General features: G+C 43.4%; 1 protein-coding gene across 1 annotated transcript; it reads right to left on the reverse strand.

The window, feature by feature from the left end:
• Positions 1 to 2,609: 2,609 nt before the first annotated feature.
• On the reverse strand, positions 2,610 to 25,821 carry LOC108890886 (agrin-like; the record flags this gene model as incomplete). Its single annotated transcript, XM_051067602.1, is given in 15 exon segments — positions 2,610 to 2,751; positions 2,933 to 2,988; positions 2,991 to 3,043; positions 3,165 to 3,329; positions 3,608 to 3,698; positions 6,336 to 6,470; positions 8,050 to 8,279; positions 8,886 to 9,101; positions 11,205 to 11,397; positions 12,718 to 13,128; positions 13,316 to 13,435; positions 15,807 to 15,921; positions 19,235 to 19,362; positions 23,352 to 23,474; positions 25,758 to 25,821. Coding segments are annotated over 14 exon segments (2,170 nt in total), but the record flags the coding sequence as incomplete, so codon positions are not given.
• Positions 25,822 to 26,698: the final 877 nt, after the last annotated feature.

Consider the following 26,698-nt stretch of genomic DNA (forward strand, 5'->3'; position numbering starts at 1 on the left):
GAGGCCAAATAAACAGGCTTTGTGCAGGCAAGCTGGCACGAGCTCGGCTTTTATTTAGGATGGGATTTGGAGTGCAGGAGGCAGCGGTGCTTGGCTGAAGCCTGGGGCTGTGTCACTGCACCTTGAACTGCTTCCAACAGAGACAAGGTGGGACCTTGGCCAAAGCTGCTGGACCCAGCTGTGGATGGTGCCTTTAGGCTTAGCCAAAAGTTATCACTAACTGCAGGGAAGAGTTGGCCACCTCAGGCTCTTTATGTAGACCTCAGTGCTCTGCAACACTCACTTACTCTGTAGTTAAAAATTACAGATGCATATTGAACTTGTTCTCCAAGGCTGCGGTTTTGGATCTTGTTTAACATGTTACACCTTTATTGTGTGCACACTAGAATTTGAGCGCTCTCTACCTATGCACAGTTACTTATCTATGATGCTAAAGTAAGATCTCATGCAATGAAATGGCGTATCATGTTCTGGTTTGTCTCAAACAGGTAATAATCTGCACCCGGTGAGGAAGACAGCTGGTTCCATGGAGTGATTCTTGCTCGGTGACATTCAGTGAGTGTTGTTTGTGTTATGGGCGAGTGAGTGGGTGAAAGAGTGAGCGACTTTATGATATCATGGAAAATCATTCCTGTTTGCAAAAGAAGTGAGAGCAGATGACAAAAGAACAGCCCAGCTTGGCTTGGCACCTCACCGTCTCATACGGTGTATTTCCACCCCTTCGCTCGCCTCCCGTCTTCGCTCTCACTTTTCAACAGGCACGCGGCACTGGCGTGATATCTCCGCCTACACCAGACTAATGAAGACGTTTCTTTGTTGCTAAAAACAATGGCCGTCACAAAGATGACTGCCTCCTTTCCTTCTTCCCTCCCACCTTCCCACCCCTTCCACCCCCACAGCAGATGGACCGAGGTGAAAGCCAAACCGTGTTCTTTAAGAGCATCTCTACTTCAGTGCTGTGTGTGTGTATGGGCTTATGAAATGGCAAAGTTTTTCCACAGAACCGGCACCCTCAAAGCTGTCTGCTGCTCTGCAGAAGTACCTTTTACTTTCTGTGCTGTTGTGTATGGAGAGATGAGGGTGAGAGGACATAGTGAGCGACTCAAATGAAATATGGGCTAAGGTGTGACTGGGACTTGTATCATTACCTTGCGTGATTTCTTATTTCCAGACAGCACATCATAGAGAAGGAAAGAAAATAGGGAGGAAGAGAGTTATTAGGGGAAGACTGGTAAGTGTCTGTGCTCAGAAAGGCATGCGGAGCTACAGTAGTGCAAGTGCAAAAGCCCACGAAACACACACACACACACACACACACACAACACACACACACATCAACACAAACATGTGCTCATAAACACATACACACATACATGCACACCAGGAACATTTGTAAGAGCACTGAACAAAGCTGCAGTGTAGCACAGACAAGTGAGATTAAGTACAGTACAGAACACATTAAATGTGAAGAAACCACTTTTCTGCACATGTACCTTTGCATTATATACTGTACATATACACATACAACCACAAAGCCATGCAAGTGTGTGATTACACTTAAGAGAGTGAATTGAAAATAAGACACAAAGTCTAAGAAGGCCATGCATGAAGTGGATGGTGCCATTAAGAAAAGATGAAAAGGAAGAAAAAACCTCATGGAGGAGAGACTGGGAATAGTGCCACTTAACCCAAGCTCATTTTACAGACTGCTGCCATTCAATGAGAGGTGAGGTAGATTCTTATTTCTCCTACCCCTACCTATGTGCCTTTGAAAATATGTACTTCATCATGCTGGCAGCCTGAGCCATCTTTGATATAATGAACACTCGTGAATGAAATACCTATCCATACATGTGCGTGTCAGTGACCACTTCTGATATGGTATGAGTTCCTCGGAGCAAAGCGTACTGTAGCTGTAGCTCCCTCCTAGTTCTTAACGTGAACTAGTTCTAAGAGTGGGAGAGAATTAGCTGAGAGCACACTCGATGGGGTCTCTGCACTGAGCTCCATAACTAGTCTGAGCTCATCCCTTGCGCCCCCCCCCCAACCCAACCAACCCCCACTTTGCTCTTCTTGTTTAATAAGATTTTCTGCCTGTGTTGCTGGAGTAAAAACAAATTACCATACGGACGATGGGAGGCAGTGGGGGAAGGACAGAGCAGTGAGAGGAAAAAAGAAGAGCACTGCATCTTAGAGGGAGATGATGGAGTTGACAGAGTGCATGTTCATAATCACAAATTACACTGTTTAATATAATTGGATGACTTACAGGCTTATCAACCTGTTAGATCACCTTCATTTGGAGGGATGTACCTGCTTTATTGGTCTAGATGTGGGGCTGAGAGTTTAATTATGCTATTCTTGCTGCTGCTATCTCCTTTATCTGCCTCTGCCTCCCAGACACCACCTCAAAATCTGAATTTATAAAATTGACTGTATACATCAGTAAAAGCTGCTTTTGCTTTCTGAACGCAATACCAAGTTTTATCTCCAGTATGTCAGCAAGCTGAAAGGCAGGGAGTTTTTTTTTTTAAGTGGAATTACAGGACTTCCAAAATTAAGACAGCTTGTCAAAACTGGCCCGCTACATCTGGAGCTCTCTCTCTTACCTTGATGGATGTCGGGGAGATAGTGGCATATTTTCAGCAAATCAAGGTGGTGAAACCGCATGGTGTGAAGCGGTGTGGAACACCTCAGAAAAGTGGGGAGAGTTTGCTGAGTCAACTGTGCCTGAAGCGGCAAGTTGAACCGCTATTAACAAGGACAGAGGAGGAGCAGTAGAGCCAGAGGTTGTGGCGATGACGTGATGAGAGCACGCAGATGATCAAACAAATACAGTATATGCAACACAAGCAAGGCTAAGCGCCCAGCATAGGCCCCGGAGTCTCCTGCATACTAGAAAGCAGGCGCTTGTTAGCTTGTGCTTTCTTACCGGTGCCTCTCCACGGACAGGGTCCTTCTTATTCACCATGATCTCTCCTTTGCGGTTGAGCGCTCCAGGTTGATGGTGTTCCACACATTCAGCTGGATTGGTTCTTTGCTCCTGATTCAGACATTCAATCAATACATTCATATGAGTTCATATATTAGGAAAGTGTAAAACTTGCATGTGTTATACAGATTTTCCCTCGTTGTTTAACTTAAACCCTCTTAGATGTGCTAACCTGATGGTGGCGGGTCCCTTGCCCAGGTCATAGCGGAACTCCAGGATGCCATCATTGAGGGACAGAGAGATGAAGTCTCCTTTTCCGTCCGATTTTTGGCCGTTGTAGAAGATCAAACCGTTGGAGTCGTTGGCCTTGAGAACCACAGTCATGCTGACCTTTTGACTGCAGTCAAAGCGAGACTCAGTAAACACATATAAAGAGATACACTGCTATACCTACCCACACTACTACAATGGATGCTCTCTTACTATATATTCAACATGCTAAGGCCTAGATAAAGTGTTATTTGTGTAACCCTCATTGTCAATTCAGTTCAGGCTTAAAGGAGTAGCGCTGCCTTGGGCACAGAACTAGCTCTATGAAAACTACATGATACCTGGTGTTTGAGTAATACATACAGCACAAGACTCTTTGGTTTCATGCAGAGACATGGGACTTACCGCAGATCGTGCCCGTAGAGATGGAGCCCCTTCAGCTCCAGGTAAGAGTCTCCATTGAATAGTGGCATGTAAGCCCCTCTCCTCTCAGCCACTGAAACAACAAAGACACTATATTCATCCTCAGGTCCTTTTTTGTTGCCGACAGAATTGAAATTCAGGAATAGTCAGTACATCTTTGAGGGACCTGTCAGCATTATGGAAAGAGATGGATTTGTGTTTTCATAGCCTTTGGGATTAAGACTTTCTCTTGACAGATATTCAACAAAAAAATTCAAAAAACCCTTATGCCAGACTGATTACACAGCCCGCCACAGTATAACAAAGAACCTTTGGAGACATGTAGAGTTTAACACCACAGCCGGGACCCATGAAATAATGCAGCCATTGTATTTTGGCAGCCTTTTTTACAAATTCATGTCTTTGTAACTGGTCTAAGTCTGGCTGTCCCGTTTTCTGGCTGTCTAGAGTGATTAGGACAGGCACCGTGCCATCCCTCTAACAAGTGGCTTGACATTAAAAATCATTCAAGTGTCACCCGGGGGGGGTATGTGTTTATGGTGTTGTTTGCAAAAACTACCATCAGTCAGAGGCATGTGCAGTACTAGATGCTCTCACACACATATACAAACACAAACTAACACACGTACCTATGCAGCCGGCAAGAAAGCTTTTATTTGTAATTGGCTGGGATTAGCTGAGTTGAGTCAGGATGGAGAAGGCAGACGGAGATGAGAAAGCTAATTAGCTATTGTGCAGAAGAGTGCTAATGATGATGGCACGCCACATGGAGGAGAGGGAAAAATAATCTTGCACACACAACAAGGAATTGTGCACAAAACTATTAAGAGTAACAGAGCTGCTCAGAAAGTAGTTTCTTACTGAGGAGAGTGCAGGGTTTTTCTCTGCGCTCAAAGTAAAAGCATTGGTGATCAATAAGTCACCAGAGGCCCCAGCATTTGAGAGAGCCGAGTGACCAAGAAAACTCACATGACATACGCAGGAGTTGAAGTTGAACTTTTCACAGACATGCTCATAGAGGACAGAAATAAGATTCTCACTACTAAGGGAGCTGTTGCATCTATTGCTGAGGTCGAGGGTAAGCTCTGAGGTAATTTTGTTATATTTGAGCAATGTTACCTAATTAGTACTTGCTATATAAAACCCATTAAAACAAAATAAAATTAGGAAAGACAATAACAAAGCAGCTGAAATGAACATTTTGCTGGGTGTAGCTGCAATCAACGCTTCTGGTCCCACCCACAATTCAATTAGCTCTTCAACAGAGTTGCTTGAACAATCACAGACAGACACACACACACACACACACACACACACACACACACACACACACACACACACACACAAAGACACACACAAAGACACAGACATTAGCTGGTCCCTGGATTAATGTACCTACTGTGCAGAAATGTAAAACATTGTTTAAATTCAAACTCTCCCCTGCAGTTAGTTTTTCAAGGATGGGGCCCATCCAAGTGATCCTGCTCTCATCACTAAATTGTAATGATTTACACTATCACAGGGTAAAAGCACTGAGGAAAGTAGGCCATTCAATACTACTGGAACACCATTGAGAAAAGTCCTTGATGGTGAATAATTTTGCAGTGAGCTGCACCAATGAACCCTGGTGGAATTGAAATGGAAACCACAGCTCAGCTGAATGCATGCACGCACTCAATACACACACTTTATGTTACGACCAATTCACCTTCAGGCTTCTGATGAGTGGGCTCTAAGCTACCTGTCTTTTTAACTGTTCTCTGTGCAGCCCTCAGAGGGTACGTCCGCCTGGCTGCCGCCTTATCTCTGAGCTCCTGTCTGGGACTGACACTCTGGCTGACTGACGCTCCCATTAATCACCACAGGCAGGGAGGACTGATGCGATTAGTCATCTCATTGATTCCTGTGAAAAAATAGCCTTTTGGAATGGGAGATGCTCTCGCTCACACAGCATTGATTTCAGTTCACCTCAATTTATTTTAATCACCTGCTAACTGGAACTTGGGGCTTAGAAAGAGGCCATTCCCATCTGGATTTTCTAAATTCCCAGGGATACAAGGGTTTCTCTTTTGTTAGGAATGTTCATAATAATATATTATCTTTCATTCATAGTTGCAAGTATTCCACTTCTGCAAACATTCTTGACAACATCTACAAAGGCAGGGAGGGAAGAAACACTAGTAGACTTCAAAATGTGACACCGGCAAAAGTGCTAATGATGAACTTCAAAAACAGCTGAGCTGTGCTCTGGTCTTTTCCCCCGCTGTGGCCCGAATATGCCATGTTTTGTAGCTAAGTGGCAACAAACACAACACCTGTGGGCGGATAGGCAGGGAGGGAGTGGAGGAAGGCTTCAGCCTCGCTGTCGCTTACCCACTAACAAGCGTTGCTGAGTCGATGTGGCGAATGGCCCGACGGGGCTAATCATCTGCCTCAGTTCTGCATGCAGTCCACCAACTCACCAATCCTCTCACACCCTGAAGGCACAATTGCCCCCCCTATCCCCACCCCCCTTCTGTGTTTGAGCTCCCTTTCGATTCAGGGTGGATAGAAATGTCACAGAGTGGAGAGAAAAGGGGAGGAAGAGAGGCTAAAAGGAGGAAGGTTGCAGCTGAGCTGACACAAGACCAAAACACTGGTGCTCCTTGATAAGCACCTAAGAGAACAATGAAGCATCAACTGACAGGATACACCAGGAGAGTCACATTACCTTTTTCACAGTGCCTCCCTTCACGTCCCATGGGACACTCGCATTTGTAGCCTCCCTCAGGTAGCGCCTGGCACTGGGAGGATGGATGACACCTGTTGGGCTCGCATGGGTCATGGACATCAGCACAAGTTGGACCTGGACACACACACAAATCCATCATGAGAAAACCACTAATGACACTTACACCCACCATTTTCAACCATTTTCTCTTTTATTCCATCTGAGGGGATGGGGCCACAAAAAAAGAGGAGAGAAGCGGGGAGGATTTCCTCAGTAATAGAGGTCATTTTCTAATAGGATTTGAAAATATTACACGTCCAGATTAAACAGCAGAGGGCCTCCCTGCTATGCGGCCATGTTTCTGGGCCAACAACGACTGTGGGAGAGGCTCGTGAGCGTCTGGTGGATGATGGTTTTGCCCTCTGCCACAGCCCATCTGAATTCACCCATCATTACTTTAACAGTCAGAGCCTGTGGTGAGGAGAGCACTTTAATGAACCCCATCCCTGCTGAGCTCACAGGGCTCCCCCGTTTTTTCCTCACTCACGGTTTTGGAAGCTGTCTTTTATGTTCCGCTCTCACTTCTTCCCTACCACAGCTCTTTTTTTCATATCACTTCCTCCTCTCCCATCTTTTTAACTTGAATACTCTCTCACCTCCCTCATTCATCTGACTGTCCTGACATGTCCTCCCTCTAACTACAACTCTCTCCACCCATTTATTCTCTCTTTTCTTTCTGTGATCTGTCCCTCCCTTAGAAACCGGCAATCTTGGCCACTTTCTAAATTGACATGATGACAAAATTAACTTGAATGTGAGTCCGCAGGCAACGGTCCAAATCTCATTATCACCATTCATTTTACGCCATGTTGCCAACACAACTTTGATCACAGCAATGCTTCTTCAGACTAGAGGTTATCTTTACTTCTTCTCAGGCTCCTCAAAGACAACAAAACATAAAAGTATGAAAGGTAATAATAATGTAATGTGATGCTTTATTGATCCACATTTTAACTTCAAGGTTGCCCTAACCACCAAGGTGCCCCTATGTGAGTATAAAATCCTTTACTATTTAAGCATAAAAGTAACTGACAATTAATTTGGTTCTGGTGTGAAACTTTCTGCAGTAGGCTGCGGTACAAGCAGCAAGGGGTACGCTTGGCTAGGCCCTGATGGTGTCTACTCTTAACTATTTTCTGTCAGAGTTGCTTGTTAGTTGGCATCTGCTGCAGGGAGAAAAAGAGAAGGAAGGGATGTGGAAGCAGAGACAGGCCAAAGGCCAATCACTGAGCATTTGGTGGAAGTTTCCATGTTTTCTTTACTGCTTCAGCATTTAATCTCTCATTTCTGCATCGAACACTCAGATATGATGGCGTTGGTGTTTACAAAATGTCTTCCAGCGCTCCTGCTGGGGGCACGAGTTACACTGTCAAATCAGGCTGTCAGCCTTACTTAGGATTTGTGAGAAAGTCGTGACCACAGTGAATCCCTGAAGAGAAGGCAAAGCAGAGATATAAACATAATTTTAACAAGAAGGTGTTAGAAAAGTCCAAAAATTACATATGAATAAGACATATTTTCTACTATTTTCGTCTGCACACACACTGGGATAAACTTTTACATTCCATGACTGTGAAGAAATCCCAGAATGACATTCGGAAAACTGCTGAACTAAACTGCTGCAACTGAAGCACTCCTTTTGTTGACATCTTACCCCAGAATCCTTTGCTGCACTTGCAGTGGAACATCTCGGCTTCCTTGACCTGGCATGCGCCACCATTCTTACAAGGATTTGGCTGGCAAGGGTTGTTGCCACATTCACCCACGCCACTGCCATACAGACTGTCACCCCCATTCTCCTGTAAGTTGAGCACTCGGTTGTTGACATCCAGCAAGCGGATGCAGCCAACCAGACCAGTGGCCACTGCTGTCCTTTCCCTTACACTGAGGATAAGAAGGGAAAGAGAAAGAATGTAAAGTGTTTTTATGTGTTTTTCCATACAGGCTCAATTACAACGATCACACTGATGACACTCACTTGATAAAACTCAACTTCAGGTAAAGACGATGCAATGTGCTTGTTGTTAAATGTTAAATTTGAACTAAGTTAAGAGGTCCAGCCCATGCAAGTAAGCAGCGCAACCATACTCATGTTAAACTGAATTTATAACAGCCTCATGGTGGTACATGTCTACCTGTCTAGCGCATCTGTTTTCAAAGGCACCCCATGTCAGAATATAAATTAACTTGTGTTTAGCTGTATGACAGCAAACTGGGGGTCAATTTTGGCCCACAGCTAAATTAATTTCAGAGGCCCATACAGGGTTAATCTAGACCAGGAAGAGAGATAACTGTATAGTGAAAAAACATGGCAAGGTACAAAAAATGTGAAAATGGCAGTAAGTAGGTGCTGTTTGGAATTTCTGGAATACTGGACTCAATATTAAAAGTTGAAGACTGAATATTTTCAGTTAATAGAAGTCACAGTTTAAGGTTTTTCCTGCCCTGATTATTCTCATAATGATATGCAACTTCAGATAGAGGCCTTACTCTTGCTTCATGTCCTCAGGAACTCCTCCAATGAAGAGGTTAGTGTCGAGGTTAAGGCCATCTGTGCCACGTGGACTCTCACCCTCGACGTGCGGCTCATTGTCCACGCTGAGCATGGCATTTCGGCGATTGCGAGTCACCACCAGCTGGTGCCAGCGGCCCTGATTGATCTGCACCTTGCTCAGCACTGTTCCTGTGCCAGAACCTGTGTTGAACCTGAGAAGATGGGACAACCAGATCAGATTACAGCACATGAGGAGGTTCTTTTCCACACAGTATTTTTGTTCTTTATCGAGCGCTTCATTACAAGAAGAAATCTGCTCATATTGCTCAACAAGATAGAGAGGGATGAGAGAAGGCTCAAGACTTCCCATTTGCGATTCCAAACTATGTGAGAGGAATGAGGCAGTTACCCACCTAAAAAATGTCTTTCACGCCCTCTTTTTGATTTAACCTTTTATCTAATGGGATTTGTTAAGAAAAAGGCCATATCATCACAGAAAAGAGATGTTGTGTATGTGCACCCACACATATGGTAGTATTAGCACAACCTGAGAGCAATTATCTGCCACAAATAATTAGTTCTTCTCCCCACGTCTTGGATTTGCAGAGCTGTGGGTGGTAATCTCACAGCTGTATTTCTGGAATTGAGGCAGAGCTCCATTTGAAAGCACAAGTGACTAATGATCTCCTTTAGTTTGCTATTGATTTTAGTCTGAATAGAGAAATCTAACGTGGCCAGGTTGGGGAGGAACTGAAAGGGCTTCGAGGGGTCAGAGTGAAACACGCCCAAAAGAGACCCAAAAGATCAAGAGAGTGGATGGTGTTTGAAATAATAGGTCCAAAACAGATGCAGTGCAGAATCTCTAATTAGTCCATTCACTTTTCTTCTGAAGATGTCTTTCCCAGAGTGATTTTTTATTCATACAGTTCCACTGTCAGGAAAGATGAATACTTAGTGTTACTGCAGGTGTCTGGCAGCAAAATTGTCTAATTTCAATAGATTCAGCAGAAGAAACTTTTGGTTGCTGTTAACTCGAGTGCAAAAATGATACTGTCCTTTGCATAAAACTCCTACTACACATCTTCAATGGCCATGACACCAATTTTACATGTCAGCATCACTTTTACAAGTCATGAAGACTGATACTCAGCCTGGTTTTGAATCTACAAATCGTTAACAGGAAGTCTAAGTCACCAAGTGCAGCCATGGCAATTAAAAGATGTGGGTGTTTACCAGGCAGGGAGGGTCTGACATTATTGAACTGCTTTATGGAAAATATCCAGTTTTTCTGGAGTTTGACCCAAATAAATCAGGATATCTCAGCTTCTGCAGCACTGATTTTGTCCATTCTTTTTTTTCTTCTTGTGAATCCCCAAAATTCTTTTAAATACTCAGACTCTACTCAAACCACCACATACAATATACACAATGGATGTATCAGACATACAATCAATCCAACAGTCACAGAAATCCTCAACCCCTGGTGGGAGATATAATCTTATAGGCAATGTATAGGCAATTTGATGTTGATAAATATTGCAATAAAGTAAAATTAATGGATGTTTCATTGAGGAACTGTTTACACAGCAGATAAATAATCAAATTGAAATTTAAGACTTGAATACCTGAAAAACTTTTGTCATTGTATCATCTCACCACAACATGATTCACCATATTCAGATTCAAATAGGTAAATATTTAGTAAACAAGGTGATCCCCATCAGTCCAGACTTGACAGTATATTTCTGCTCATACTATATGCTATTTCTGTCTGATGTACAAACATGGACAGTCGAATGCATTTAAGAGTCATTTCTGGACACATTTCCACATGTTGTTGCTTCCATCTGTAAATAAAAACATTACATTTGTACACCCAGCCTTAACTCAATATATACATGTGATTAAAAATTGCATATGAAATGCCAAATCCGGACATCCTGCACACATTTCTGTGCATATGTTCCCACCATCTGTAAATGTGATCATGTGAGCAGCTTATTGGAAGTTTGAACATATTTCTGAAAGCATGGCCGTCACAGCCTTAACCTGCAAATCTGTCAAGATGCTTCTGTGTCTTTATTTATTTGCTGGCAGCGTTGTTTTCAACATGTTTACTTGCTGTAATTATTTGCCTCATTATCTCTAGTGCTCTCTATTTGTTTTATTCTTATCTACGTCCTCTCTCAGCTGCTGTTGCAATGACCCTGTTTCCTCACGGGGATCATTAAAGTTGAATCTAATTTAATCCAACAAAAGCAGCAGAATCAACGACTGACAGGGACGTCACCCCTCTTGACTCAGCCAACACTCACCTGAGTTCCACCCTGCCGTTGACCAGAGCCAGAGAGATGAAGTCCTTCTTGCCATCCTGGCCGTTGTAGAGCAGGAGGCCGGTCATCTCAGATGCTCTGAACTCCATGGCGATGCGGACCGTGTGGTAGGCGCTCATGGTTTGGAAAGCCAAGTAGGACTGGCCTCCAAATGACGGGATGAAGTACTTGATCACTGCGGAGGAATAAAGACAACAAGGCAATGCTGTCATTACTATGAGATTTGCTTTATTGTTGCATAATAGACATTTAATGTGCATAATTAAGGGTGAGCGTTGGTGGTGTGTCACTGGCTCGTGATGACAGAAAAATGAGCCTTTCTATCACTTTATTTAAAGAATGATGTTTTTCTGAAATGCATGATGAGTTTATCAAAGGAGAGGGTTGAGCGAGAGGAGGAGCTGAGCTGTTCACACATTCATGTGCTCATGCGCGCACACACACACACACATGCTAGAAACCTTTGTTTTTTTGCTCCTCGACAATTATGATTATTATCATCCATTTTCTTCCCTGCGGGCTCCTTTTCTCTCCGTCCATCTGTCTTTCTGTCCGTCTCTCTGAGGAGAATGTCAGCTGATGAGCTCCCTCTTTTCTAATGACTTGATTGATCTGGGGAAGGCTTGTATGAATGTGTGTGAGTATATATGATTCTCACCAGCTAATCCCCATCAAAGCAATTAGTGTCAATTATCTTAAGATGCAGCTGCGTGAAGTTGCTCTTCACCCCCAAAAATCCCAAAGTAGGGTAAGAGGGAAGAAACAAAAGAGTTGTGCTTCTCAGGAAGTTCTTGGTTTATGATTTTCTCTGTGGTGCTCATTGGATTCTACGTTGCCTTTGGTCAGCAGTTGCTGACTTGACTTGTTGAACTTGTGTGAGTCACTTGAGATTGAAGCTTGAAACACAGCCACAGAGAGAGATATTGTGTTTCACTCCATTACACCTCAACTCTTTGCTTTCAGGTAAAAAAAAAATCATAAAACAGACCCTCTGTCCTGAGCTCTGATTTCTGCTGCCTTGTTGAGCTTTAAATGACCCAATAAATCCACATCTGTGACCACATAACATTTCATTTACATATTCTAATACTGAGAGTCATTACTCACACTGCTACTTTAAGTGTAATTTTGCAGCCACTTTCTGAGCCTATAATTAGACAGAACTACTTGCTTAACAGAGGTATTATAATTCATTAATCTTTTTCTTCACAATTTATCCTTAAATGTTAGATTTTTTTATTATATAGTGTTTTTCTGCTACTTTATAAATATATCAAAGCACTTGAGAATTTGGTTAACAGTGATTACAGAATAGCTAAAACGCATGATTGGCGCAATTGAAAGTGGAGAGACTAAAACCCTCTTAGGGAAAAGGGAACGTCTGTCTCAGCTCATTTTATTAGATAATTTTCAAATAAGCTCAAACTTTGAAACTTTTTGATTTTAGACGTTGGAGAGGAAATAGATTTTAATATATAGTGAAAAAGAAACTCACCCTTCTCACACACGGAGCCTCCTCGTCCGGCGGGACACTTGCAGCTGAAGTCGTTGCCGTCATCCTCGCAGGTGCCCCCGTGGAGGCAGGGGTGGGAGTCGCATGGCTTCTGGACTTTGTGATGAGGCTTGCCTCTGACATGGGTGATGGTGGTAGCTGGAGGCAGTGCGGTCGTGGTGATAGCTGCTGTGGTGGTGGTGCTGGTGGTGGTGGGGGGTGGTGGTGTGGTAACTGGTGCTGCGGTTGTGGTGGTACGCCTGCCATTGAAGGGCCTGCGGGTAGTGCCTGGCGGGCGACGAGTGATGTAGGGGGTCGGAGGAGGCCTGGTGGTGGTGGTGGTGGTGGGAGCAGCTGTGGTGACAGACGCTGGGGTGGTAGTAGTGGTGGTGAAGAAGGGGATGGAGGACAGGCCTGTCAATAGAGCCGGAGAGAACAATGGAAATTAGAAAAAGAGACATTAAAGTATGTTGAGCCTGCGGTCCTGAGATTTCCTATTCAAGACCCTTAAAACCTTTGATAAATCACCTCATGAATAACTTAAAACCCCTTTTCATTTTATTAATCCCCGCACACTCCTGTTAAGTCCACACTGTATTACCATAATTGGTGAAGCGAATATTCTCGTCCTCTGGCTTCTTCACGGCGATGCTGGTCTCTTTGGAGGCCTTCAGCTGTTTCAGCAGGGCTCCTTCGATGTCCTCCACTCTGTATCTTGTATCTACAATAAACAAGAGGTAAAACCACTTAGGACAAGGCCTCTGAGGAGCACTCCAAAGCAAATACAGGACTCCAGCTTCTTTAGTGATACACTGGATTTATCAGAAAGCCCTGTGTATGACAGGTGGAGGATCTCCGGGGACCACTTGTCCTCCACCCATTGCTTGTCCCGCTTTGTTCCAGATGAATTGCTCTCATAACGTTGGCTGCAGATGTTCGCTTTACTGGCCATGGAGGAGCGCTGTTTAACTGCGCCCGGTGCCCTGTATGAAGGGTATGAAGGACGCTAAATGACGCTCGTTAAAACACGGACAAGGAGGGGATGTTGGGGTTTTGTGTGGTTTGTGTTGTAGAAAAGGAGCCTTGTAAAGGCAACCATAGCAACCACATAATTCAAAGGTGAATTATTATTTATACAAGACTTAGTACGGTACAGCAAACAAACCTTTGACAGAGCAGAAAATTGTTGTCTGGTGTTTGACACTGTATTCAGACACTATTAATTCAGTCTATTTGCAGCACCTTTGCTCTAAGTATCACAGAAGAGGCTAAACACAAGCCAACAGTTTCACCAGGACAGTCATTTGGGGGAACTTTCCCTGGCACTAATGAAGCTTAGCGAAAGTTCAATCAGGGAGACTGTCTATCTGCACTGGGCTGCTGACTCTCAACTGCTTCCTGTTATCTCTAAGCCCCACCCACCCACTTTTCATCCAATTACAACCGTCGCTCATCTAGAGCCAATCACCTGTAAGTTGTATCAGTTTAAAATGTTCTCTCTCTCTGCTGTCATTCAGCTGTCATTTCAGCATCGCGACGTTGTACGACCCACCTCCTCCCCTTCACCACCTCAACTGTGGATGCCTGGCCACGTTTCATCTACCCCTGATCAGAAGTCCCCTCACAGGAAGCCATCCCAACCTCAGGCCTCATTCCTCCTCCATGTCTCTTTCTCTCTGTGTCTTTCTAAACCCAACCGGTCGAGGCAGATGGCTGCCCACTCTGAGTCCGGTTCTGCTCGAGGTTTCTGCCTCTTAAAAGGAAGTTTTTCCTTGCCACTGTCGCCTAGTGCTTGCTCATAGTGGGAATTGTTGGGTCTCTCACGCAATAGCATAAGAGACAGTCTATGCTCTATACGAAAAGTGCCACGAGATAACTTCGTTCATGCTATAAATACTTGTCCTGACTAAGCCTTACTCACCATCACCGCCACCAGGTCTAGGCTCCAGGGGGGTAGTTTCCTATATCGGAAGCACCACTTAAAATCTGAATGCTTCCCATGGGGATCTACTTCCTGCTGGGGTCTAAGCGCCAAAACTCTGTTTCTCCTGTGCACAATAAAATTCTATTCTAATCCAGATTTGTGCACGTTTTTCTCTAAGTCTCTCCTGATTGAAATAAATATAAACTACCAATCAGAACATCTATGCAGAGTTAAAACCATCTCATGATGTTGTTCTTTTCTTTTATCACTTTAGAAAATTGTTGCAAGCAAGAGAGTAAGTTAAGTAAGTTAAGCTGGCACTCACAGAAGAAACTTAAAAAAAAAAATCAGTGTCTCACGATATCATGAGCCTAATAAAAAAATAATAAGAAAACACTGAGACAGCATACACCACTGCCAGGGATGCACAATACTCTTAAATTTGTTATTTTAATAACAGCAATGTTAAGAAGTTTTTAACCTGCATACAGATCTACAGCAGAATTCACACTATGGGAATACACAGTGATAATTTTGGAGAACACTTAAATCCCAGTAATGTTTTGCACTAGGATGAACTGAGGTATAAACACTGAGTTATGGTCATTAAAATCAAAGCTTTGCGGCTGTGGTATCACCTTCTGTTCAGACAAAATTCTGTCTAAGTTTGCAGGATTACCCAGAGTGGTTATGAGCATGTACAATGTGGTTGCCTTCAAGAATAGCAGGAATTTACTGTATGTCAAATAGGCCACAAATACTAGAATTTAGTACCAAGAACTGTATGGAATATTGAAAATATTATCCAAAACTTTTACCAAATTCCATGACAACTGATGAAAATTTGTTGAATCTGTTGAATGAATTGATCTGTGCTGGATAAAGAAATCCAGGTGAGAACAAATTTGCATCTCCACCTTACTCACTCAGTCTGTAAATGTGAAAATGTAAAGTGCTTTAAAATGGCAATATAGTGGCTGATTCTGCAGTAAAAAACTAATTTGGGCTTCCTTGGCTGACTGCCTAACTTTTATCCCAGTTTCATTTAAATCTGGTAAGTAATTTTCGATATAGCCTCCTTGCTGAAGTGATTCAAGGCACATACAGTATATTTCTCTGTTGGCTTCTTTATAGTTATTCCGTTTTTTTCTCTTCAAAGATCTCTCACCTGGTTTGAAGTGAGCCTCCACAAAGGCAAGGATGGAGTTGCTGGGTGCCAGGTTACGGACACGAACGCTCATGAAGTCTTTGTGCACCTCTGACTTCCTGAACAACTCATTGAGCTGAAGGAGAGAGAGAGAGGGAGGAGAGAACAGACAAAAAGAAGATATGATAAATGAGGCTGGTAATGAGCTCCATGCTATCATAGCAGAGAGTCCAATACTTGAAGACTGTACTCTATCTCCAAGGAAGAAAGACTGCCTCTCAAATTAGGTTGTAGAGAAGAAACCTATTGGGTGTGGGCGCAGAAATTGACATTTAGCTGCAGCCACGGCATTAATTACAGGAACAAGTTTTTGGGAGGAGCTAAGATAAATGTCGTGCTACCCTGACATATGCTCCTGATTGGTTTTGCTTCTGATGCCCCCACTGTGTGCATGTTGTAACAGCCAGAGGAGATCCACAAGAACGTTTCTTTAAGACAACACTGACATTACAGCATTTAGACTGAAGTTGCCTTTAGCCAAAAAAAATCTGGGCCAATATTTTATCTTAGAAATGGACCATTGTCATGCTAGAACTTAAAAAAGTTACACATTCTATCCTTGTCAGCATGGTGGTGGATTAAGCACATTTGCACACTCAGTCAACAAAAAGGCAACAAGCAACAAAAGGAAAATCCTCTGCCTCATCCTCATCTCAGCTGCTGGTTAAAATCACAGGAGCCAACAGGGCCTGCTAACCCACTTTACTGGAGCATCCTCTGAGTGGTCGCTTTCATTGTTCCCACTGAGTGTTCCTCCACACTCCTCATCTGCATTTTTCTAAAGCCAGTCATTGTCCACAATATGATGTTTCCAAACAAAATTATTTAAGAGACATATTCAGTTAGGACTCTTGTCATTTGTGGTAGAAATAACAAATAATTTTAACCAAAAACATACTGTTCATCATGTTGTTTTTAGACACTACAGAGTTTAACTCCAGCAAAAAGCTGCTGATTCAGTCAGTGACACTGATGATTCAGTGTACTTAATTCAGCCGGCGGATCCAGTGTTAAAGATTATTTCCTCCACGTACTGAACGCCTCTAATTTGTGGGCTGAAGTGTGACAGCAAAGTAGACAGGTCAAAAATAAAATCCTCCAAAGCTGGCTTAAGAATGGAAATGGTGGTGGACAAACTCTCCTGTGGACACACTGACTTAAAACCCTCTCCTTCTATTTCTTTCACATATCCTAATTTATTAACTAATTGAAGCAGTTTGCTGTGCCGCAAAAGAAAAGCCTGCAGCTTGATTCTTTGTGTGTGTGTACTGTATATCTGTATACATACTTTGTGTGTGTGTATGTTCTGTAAGTGCTCTTTGTGTGTGTTGGAAGATGAAGAGGGGGTGGTTGCTGTCAAGTGGCACATCAGGCTTCAGAGACACACAGGCTAAGAGCGTTAACGATTAAACACACACACACACAGACACGCACAAATCGCTGTGAGGTAGCAGATTAGGTCCCAGTGGGGGCTAGTGACACGATTCAACAGCTGGTAGATGTGTACTGTGTATACAGACACACAAATACACAAGCCCCCATTTCATCAGAGGACCGAGGCCCTGGCTTGACAACAGAGACATTTGTTCAAAGGTCTGAGCTCAACAGAGAAAAACGGACAGTGGAGAAATGCAACCCAGGAAAACCGCCCAGGACAAACTGTGATTACTGTACAGGCTCTGAGCTTGCCTGGGACTTGGCTTGCTAACAGGCAACTGGCTTCGTGACCATCCCAACTTGTGAAAATCCAGAAGAAGGACTTCATTTTTCAAATATCTGAAAAATCTTAATTAATCTCACATGAGATGCTGCTTCCCAATACTGTGAAGTGTTTGGCAAGCAATCGACAAATTAGTCTGCAGAGAGCTGCTAGGGTTTTTTTTTTATATATATAGTTCTCTTATTAAACTTGAGAAATTTCTGGAAGCCTCATGTAATGTCTGTGCTAACTCATCCTAAAGCTTGCATGCAGTGCATTAAATTAAAAAACAAACAGCCTCGCTCTGAAAATTCTTAATTAAACAGCAGTATATATGAGGGATTTTTATTTAGCTGTTCATGTGTGTGAAAGAAAAATAATTACTGAACCGCCATGATGGACCACAATGCTGTGAGGAGTCTTTCTTCAGATCTACCTACCTGGGTCAGAAAACTGGTATTCAATCACTATATTCCTCTCTAGGGATCAGCTGATGTAACAGATTGCCAATATCCCCTTTTATTAAAAATCAAATATCAGTCCGGGTGTGCTGTCTCCTCCTGATATGATGTATGTTCTTCCCTGACTGTAGCCATTGAATATGTTTTTTATCATTGGTATTTTTCTATCAGATGTCTGACCATAGAAATCACTACAGCTCAGTGTAGCAGAATATTACTCAGCAGCTTCAGGTCAGGTCTGTAAAACCTGCAATGAAACTTGCCTGAAGGAGCTGGAAGAATTCAATTAGTTTGGCTCTCGGTGAAGACTTTTGTGTCTCATGACACTTTGAAAGTTGTCACAGAAGCTTTTCTACTCTTGACCAGGACATTCTTGGGATGGCATAAAATTTGCAGTGAGACTGTGCAAGTTGTGCAGAACATTGAATACTGTGTTCATAAATGGCAAATATCATATTAATTAAGTTTTTGGACACTAGCAGGCACCAAAACCAGCTGAAAATATAGCATATGGCATTTTATCAAATCATAAAGTTGTTATAGTGAATATAAGCAAATTAGTTCCTGGTTACACAACCAGCAGACCCAAATTCATATTAGCATTTATTAGGACCTGATGGATATAACTCTCGTTTTAGCTGTGTTTTATACCCTGAAGCACCATCATACATGTGTTTGTCAAAGTCTTTTAGCTTAAAACATCTGTCTGTAGGGCTAACAACCAAAACAAACAGATAAAGGAGGCTAAAAGGTTTTGTAGTGCTGGGAGAAGTGCAGACAGTGTGATGAGTCTCAGTGGGTTCATCACAGGTGGCACCTTTCAGGTTAGATAGTCATTTGATCCTTTGTTAATGCATACAGTGCTGTTTAGAACAGCTTTAAAGACATCGTCATTATGGGCCCTGGACTGAAAGCTACAGAGGCAATTCTAACATACCATGTACACAAGTAGAGAAGAGATTTTAAACTGATTATTATTTTTATTATTTTTAACATATACCTAATTTAAAGTTTGCTCACACTAACAGCATGAGCTACTGGCTACTGGTCATACCATGTGAAGCTGTAGCAGAAAAAACCCTGATGATATTACAAGTGAACATAGTCTCACTTTAAAAGCAAGCAAGCAAAAGTTAATCTGGGCAGGATATTGTGTTACAGCAGATTTGGCCCAGAAGTATCATTGTGAGCTGAACTATATTCAACACACTACACTACACAGCACTTACAGCGCTCTCTATGCTGCGGGCTGTCTCTCCAAACAACTCCGACTTAGGGTCCTCCATCTCTGGGGTATAGAAAATCTCTTGGCCCTCCACCTGGTCCAAGTGCAGGTAACCGCTGAACCTCATGGTGGCTGGAAGGAGAGGAGAGGAGGAAAGAAGATGTGACACCAAAACACCATAGCTCAAACCTTCATCAGTTCTCAGTTCCCGTTGCCTTCACAAAGTGCTCATTTTGGGGTGGTGCCAGTTTTGAGGTTAGTGATGGATTGTGTGTTTGTGTGTGTTTGACAAGGGGAGGTTAGTGAGTGCGTTGCTGATTGTGTGGGGGTTTACAAAGGGCTTGGGTTTGGCCGTTATAGGTGGACGAGGAAGTTGTGGTGGTGGAAGAGATGGACTGTGAGATATGAGAGAAGGAGGGAAGGAACAAAAGAAGGACGGAGGGAAAGGTGGAAAAATGGGCCAGTTTTACCAGACCGAGACGTGTCCCAAAAGCTGGCCGAGGCATGGAGGGCTGGGTAAAAAGACAACAAGTTAGACAGACACACAAATACATGAAGAAAAAACAACACACACACTGAAGAGGAAACAGCCCACAGCCACTCTCAAAAGTGCCCTCTTCAGCAAAGAGAAAGCCTCCTTGTACGACCTTGGGGGTTATGTTGTCCAACATCTATCAACTCTCTATACGGTTTCTTGGTATTGCTGCCAGAGAGGAGAGGGCTTGAAATAAAGCTGAAAGTGGAGGGGATTTGTGTGTGTGTGAGGTGAAGTACAGAGGAGCATGCGAGGTACTGATGCCGGGCTTCCACACTGCTCGTAATCAGCAGAACAAATTGCCCAAATCAATCATGGCTGCCCCTGCCTGAGTAACGCCAGGGAGAATGGGAAGAGCACTTGTATGATTATCATGAAAGATAGCCGTAATTGTCTCCTTAATGCCACCAGACCGGTGACTGACACAGCCTGGTTAAAATTGCATGAAAAGGACAGCAGTCACTGCAGACACACACCCGCCCCACTCGCGTTCCCTCCGTCCCCCCCGTCTTTACAGTACTTTCACGGGCTGCACACATCGATTCAGATGTGACGGCAGCCATAAAATAGAGGCAAACGGGCAAGGTTTGGCCGATAAGACGGGAAGGGGAAGAAAGAAAAGAGAGGGGACAGCGAGAGAGATCTGACTTTTAATCTGCAAAGAAGACAAACATCAGAGAGGGTGATTTTCCAGCCCACTGCCGTGACGGACGTAAAAAGAGAGAGAGAGAAAGAGAGTGATAAAAGGAGGGACAGAGCTATTTGACTATCAGATTCTAGTGAACTGTAAAATATAATGGTTTTGTTGGACTTCCCTTGGCGTATGGAAGAGTTTACAGTCGTTGTAGCTTAGCGTGCCATTAACTTTCACATGAGCATTCGCTGGCCATTATCTTTGATGTCATGTGAACTGTACTGCCCTGTTTAAATGTAACATATGGAGAGCCTTCAGTGTTTTTTTTTTTTACACAACACATTAAGCTAAGGAACTAGTGTTGCACAGAATCATTTTGGCTACAGAGGGCTCAGAGGAAGATATCTCAATATCCATGCAAATAAAGCCAAACTATCTCCAGTGCTATTACTAGAGGTAAGATATAAAACATTTTTTTTATAATTCAAGTAAACGACCCCTTTAATACATTAACCAAGGTCTGACATCCACTGTGAGGCTTTACAACAGAATACAATAAGGGTTTCATAGATCTCCTTGAGCATGTGAACGTGTGGACTAAGCTCAACCTTGAGCCACTTCACCGTTTCTCACCGTTTCCTGTCTCACTAAAATGTGAAGATTTGAACAGTGGACAATTAGTCCTTTTCATTTTGAGACAGTCATCAATTTTATGTCAATAAATTGGACGGTACAATGAGATGGCGGCCAAGCACGAGGGACATGTCATTTCACTTCTAATGAGTGTAGGATCAGCTAAGCCCTTCTCAGGAGGAAAAAGATCCGGAGTATTGATCTGCCTATGGTAGTGCCTGCTTTTATTGGTAACACTTGAGCTGAATGAAGTATTGATCTCTGGTGTGAAATAAATATTTACAGGCTTTAGTGGATTTGTTACAACTGTTGTCTTACAGCTAAAACCTGCTTCTATTGTTGTCTGGGTTTGGGGCTAAATGCCACCAAATCCAACCTCCAAAGACATGGTGGTCCATGTTTCACCTCTGTTTGGCTATAAATTCTGTTAAAGAAATGGTAGAGGGCAATGGAAGGCTAAAGGTGCACTCATATCTCCTCATCATGTTGTAGACTGGGTGGCAGTGAAACCTGCTGGTTTATCAGGAGGCTGTGGGACCTTCACACCAGAAACGCAACTCTGCGCACTAATTTGTAGCCTCAGCTCTTTTAAGTCATGACCTGGAGCTCCCATGGGAGCCAGAGAGAAGCTTTCCTTTCCCAATCAGTCAGACTAACACAGTGGGGACAAACAGAGAGCAGATTTCAACTGAGGCATGGAGGAAAAGAGAGATATAGAAGCAAAGGGGAGAAAGAAGCCCTTTATCTTTATGAACCAAGTCTGGCAGAAGGCACTGATTGGTACACCAGTGCTTGTCGGCCTCTGGTAGTCTCTTGACTCTCTTCCCACTCAACTCCAGAGAGAAATGAACTGATGCAAGACTGGATTGAGATTGACTGGGGTTGAGGGAGAGAAAAGACTGAGATATAGCTCAAGAGGGAGATAGCAAACAGTGGCACTGACTGATAAAGAGAAAGGCTGAGTAACAGAAGAGGTTTGAGATTAAAAGAAAAGGTACAAAGGTGAAGGAAGATTAAAAAAAGCAGGAATAGAACACTGATGGTTATATATAAACCAAAGCACAGGGGCCCTAAAATATGATGATGAATCTTGCATCAAACCAAACTTCATTCACAATTCTGGAGAAAAAACTAGAGAAAATGAAATGCGGGGATCAGACAGGATATGACTAATATCAGAGTCAGACTGTGAAGTGCTGTCAAACTCATAAACATGGATTACTTAGGGCAGACTTAATGTTGTTTGTGTATTTAAAAAAAATCCTTCCACTTGCCAATTTGATCATTTACATATATGAGGGAAGTAATTCATGAAAGCATTGCTGCAGAAAAAATACCACCTGTTCATCTTCATTGTGGTTTAAGGCAGATGGCACAATATCACTACTTCCCAAGTAAACATTCAATCAAGAGATATATTGTGTTGATTCTCAATGTATCAACAAATAAAGGTTATAAATTGAGTTAAAAATGGAGAGAGGAGGCAAGTTAGGTGAGAAATAGACAAGAATTCTGTGCAGTGCCACTCAGCCCTACAACATAACCTTACTCTGCAGGATGCTGTGTTTCACTTGCCTAGTCACAGACAGTGTATGCCTTCTTCATGCATCATAAAAAAGTAATTCCTGCTCTTGTTATGTATTGAGTATGGAGCTGAAGCCAGGAGACAATTAGCTTAGCATAAAGACTGGGAAACAGGTGGAAACTGCCACAAGACTGCAAATACCATCCTCTAAAATGGCAAAGCTTTGTTACTGTAGTTCTGTTTGTGTACATTATTACATTATTACACATGCAAGCTCTCTGTTTTCCCTTGCTTCCAGCCTTGATGCTAAGCTAAGCTAATTGCCTCCTGCCTCCAGCTCCACACTTGATGCACACAGGACAGTAGTAATGATTTTATCATTTAACTCTCAGACAGAATTCCCAAAATGGTGAATTATTTCCTTAGTGCGAGCTGTAGTTTCTTGAATTTTTGTTGTTTTAATTTATAAAAAGTGTTTCAACAGGGACGGTAATTGCACGTAAGGTAGTAGTATATTACTGTATGTTAGCAGATATACAGTAAAACCCAGGAACATTTTTCTCTTCTTTAAAAAGTTCAATGACAGACACTCTCAGTGGAGATTTAAGCTTCTGTGACTCAGTGCACTGAAGTCAGAGAAGCAGCTAGTCTAGAGGTGATGTCAGGATTTCAACTCTCTCATGATATTTTATTACACAGTACCAACAGACAGGAGACAGAGGAGGAACAACAGGGTCATTATCAGGTAATCAGAGGGTAGCAAAAGTGTTTTGTGAGGGGTCATTTTGACTTACAGGGGCAGTTGGCGCCCTCTGGAGTGCTGGATGGTGTCTTGCCGTCAGGACAGCAGCCAAACTCTGTGTTGTCACAGGATGACCTGTCTTCAGTGGGTACAGTGGTGCTCGCCATTGTGGGACCTGCAGGTAATACACAAGGACTCATAATAATTCATGAAGCTTCAGAAAATGCATCAATTCAAACCAGCTTATCTCAGTAACCCAGGGGAAGAGCTATTTTTGAAATACTATTTAGCGCTGGGGACAGGTAATGTCTCTGAGGTTAAAATATACAACTTCCTTAGTTTCTTCTCAACTCGCTCATGTTTCTTCTCAACTTGCTCATGTTCTTGGCAGATGGTTTTGTGTTTTCAGTCTTCTGACCAGTGATTGGACACTAATAGAGGCATCTGTCAGGAGCGATTATATGGCATTTCATGGGAATTGATTTTACACCTGGAACTCATTTTGTCAGGCAGAGAACACATAATGGGCACTGTTGCCAGTCATGTCACACACAGAGCACTTGAGATTGGATGGGGTGGACAGGGGGGGTTTTAACTGCTCACTGCTGATTGGCTGATGTTTCCTTCAAGGCCTCCCAAGAGAAAAAAAAACATACAGTCGGTTGTGTTACAGTCACTGTATATCTGGCTATCTTGGGACATAAAAGACATAAAAGTGGCTGGGCTTCTCCTCTCTGAGTGTGTAACAGCAGCAAACCTCTGTCCTCTCTAATGATGGTACCGGTGGAGGGGGTGTCTTGGTTGAAGCGGTGCAGTTTATGGCCGCCCAGAGATTAGAAATAATCGTGGAGGCAAACAGCTAGCAGCTAAACAAGTCGTAAAGACGTCAGAGGCGAGGGACGTCCTGCTCAAGGACTCGCGGTCAAAGGATGCGAGAGGAGGGAGGAGGAGGTGGGGGTTTATAGGGCATCTGTTGGTGTGTGGTCTGCAGATTTACAGATGCTGAAGAGTAGAATGCTCGTGGTGGAAAGAGGGCAGCGCACAACAGCATGACTCCCGCGAGAGCCATGAGAATTGTCAAATAAATACACACACCAGACACACACCAACATGACAACCAAAGATGAGTGCCGATTTCAACAGGGCATGGAACGTACAAACGCACACTTTGACCTGCTCACATTTATACAGTCCGACAGTGATATGTGCACTTAGAGTTGGCAAAACTCAGTGACATAAAAAGAGGGAGATAAGAGTAAAAAAACATAACACACACCACACACACACACACACACACACACAAAGATAAGACTTCAACATACATACTGGAATAAAACACATAAGCACATCTAAAAAAAAAAGTGGGAAACACAGATTATGCAAATTTTAATATCTATGTTGAAATCTGCACTGTACAGTATCCTAGTCTGCTCACACTACATCAGCACACATGCACAGTAATAAAAAAACATCCATCCATGCTTGAGTGCACATTAATTCACACACACATACGCACAAATACACACACACAGCCACAAGACACTGGGTCTCCTTGGCAGACAAGCTACATGCTCCTCGCGTCACCGAGTACTCTGGTCAGCCTCTGACAAGAGAATAAATCTAAGACTCAGGGAGAAGGGGAGGAGGAAGAGCTGAGGAAGAGCGCATTGGGGCCATGCTGTTCCATCAATCCTTTCCTGTTACGGTGAGCTGTCAGGCAAGGTGGATGGACGGATGGAAAACAACAACAGAAAAGGAAAAAAAAAAAGTTGTGATTGAAAAGTCTCAGTTATCCCTTGTTGTCCAAGTGGAGGCCCAGAAACCCCAGCTGGCTGTTACAGTCAGGAGGGCATGTCGAGAAAGATTTGAGACTAGTCATGTGACAAGGTACGCATCCTTCACACACACGCACACACATGCACACACACACACACACACACACACTCATACCTCAACCCCTCAGTCACATCAGCCTGTCAAGTCAGGCTCCAGAGATCCCCAGATGTGGGCCAACAGTTTCATCTGGCCTGCCCAGAGTGTATTTTACAGAGCCTGGGTTTGTTTTGCTAGCTGTTGAGAGCAAGTGTGTTGGTGGAATGGGGAAACGAGCATGGGTGACGTAGCAACAGTGAACCATGCAAATACATTCCTTTCTGTCTGAAATTGAGATATACATCTTATGCAAGTTGAAATGACACTAACAGCATCTGTTTACAAAGATTTGCCTGCCTGGCTTTGACATTTCTCTCCTCCGGCTGTTGCAGTCAGGAGGAGAGTACATAAATACAGAAGCCAGTGCTGATTTTAGTGTAACTTTCAATTAACAGATGATGGCATGAATGTGTTATGATGTCAGCTAAGAAGAGTCTGTGAGTTTGTCCAACCCCTTCTTAAAAAAATCCCCTCCCACAAACACCCAAAGCATTGTGGATAATGAAGTGAAAGAGCAGGGATTTACCGACAGGCTCCTCTGCCCCACTGGCTTCTGTTGGAACACCGCTACCCGCTTCCTCTTCCTGTTCCTCCTCTCTTCGGTCTGGTCATCCCCACTTGGCTCTCCACTGCCTGAACCCTCAAAGGAGGAGGCTGCTGCGGAGGGGCAGGGCTGCTGCGGGAGGAGGAGGTGGTGGCAGCGGTTGACTGCGGCGGCTGAGGCTGGGTGTGGATGGAGTGGTGGTGGTTTGCTCGGGCGCGGTTGTGGGTGGGGGTGGAAAAGGGGTGGTGGCCGGAGGCCGCTCGGTGGTCTCTGTCTCGGCTGTCCTTGGAGGCGGGATGGCCCACACCATGTTTGGATGGAGGGGTGCGGCGGTGGTGATGGAGGCGGCAGTTGAGCTGGGGTGGTGGTGAGGGGTTGGGGGTAGTTCGCTCTGCCAGCTCGGAGATGGTTTCTGGTGGAGGGAAGGGCAGGAAGCAAGGAATGGATGAATGACTGAGCAAAGATGGAAATGTCTGATTTTGCTTCACCTAACTCCAACACATTCTCAAATCACACCAAGGAAATATAAACATCTTTAGCCAATAAAGCGTAACAAAGCCACTTAATGATTATTACAACCTCCTGTTGACAATAACTTTACCTCTGAATTAACTGAATGATTATGGCCTTTTAAACCTTCTAACCCTTTTCCCTGATGCACAATAATGTCATTATGAAATTACATTAAAAAAGAACCCACACATATGCTGGCTCCCTTTTGTAAATGCAACTTCTGATTAAAAACCCTGCAATGGATGAGATGTCAGGAATCTTTGTTTGACAAACCGTAAGTAATGAAAGCGCATCCATACACAGAGTGAATATGGGATATGCCAACAGATGACATACTGCATCCAGAGTTATATGCAATGCAGTGTGTTTTAGCTGCCGATGAGTTATGTTGCCCAGACAGGGTGAAACTA

This window comes from Lates calcarifer, unplaced genomic scaffold (genome assembly GCF_001640805.2).
Source record: "Lates calcarifer isolate ASB-BC8 unplaced genomic scaffold, TLL_Latcal_v3 _unitig_181_quiver_2148, whole genome shotgun sequence".
NCBI classification, from domain to species: Eukaryota; Metazoa; Chordata; class Actinopteri; family Centropomidae; genus Lates; species Lates calcarifer.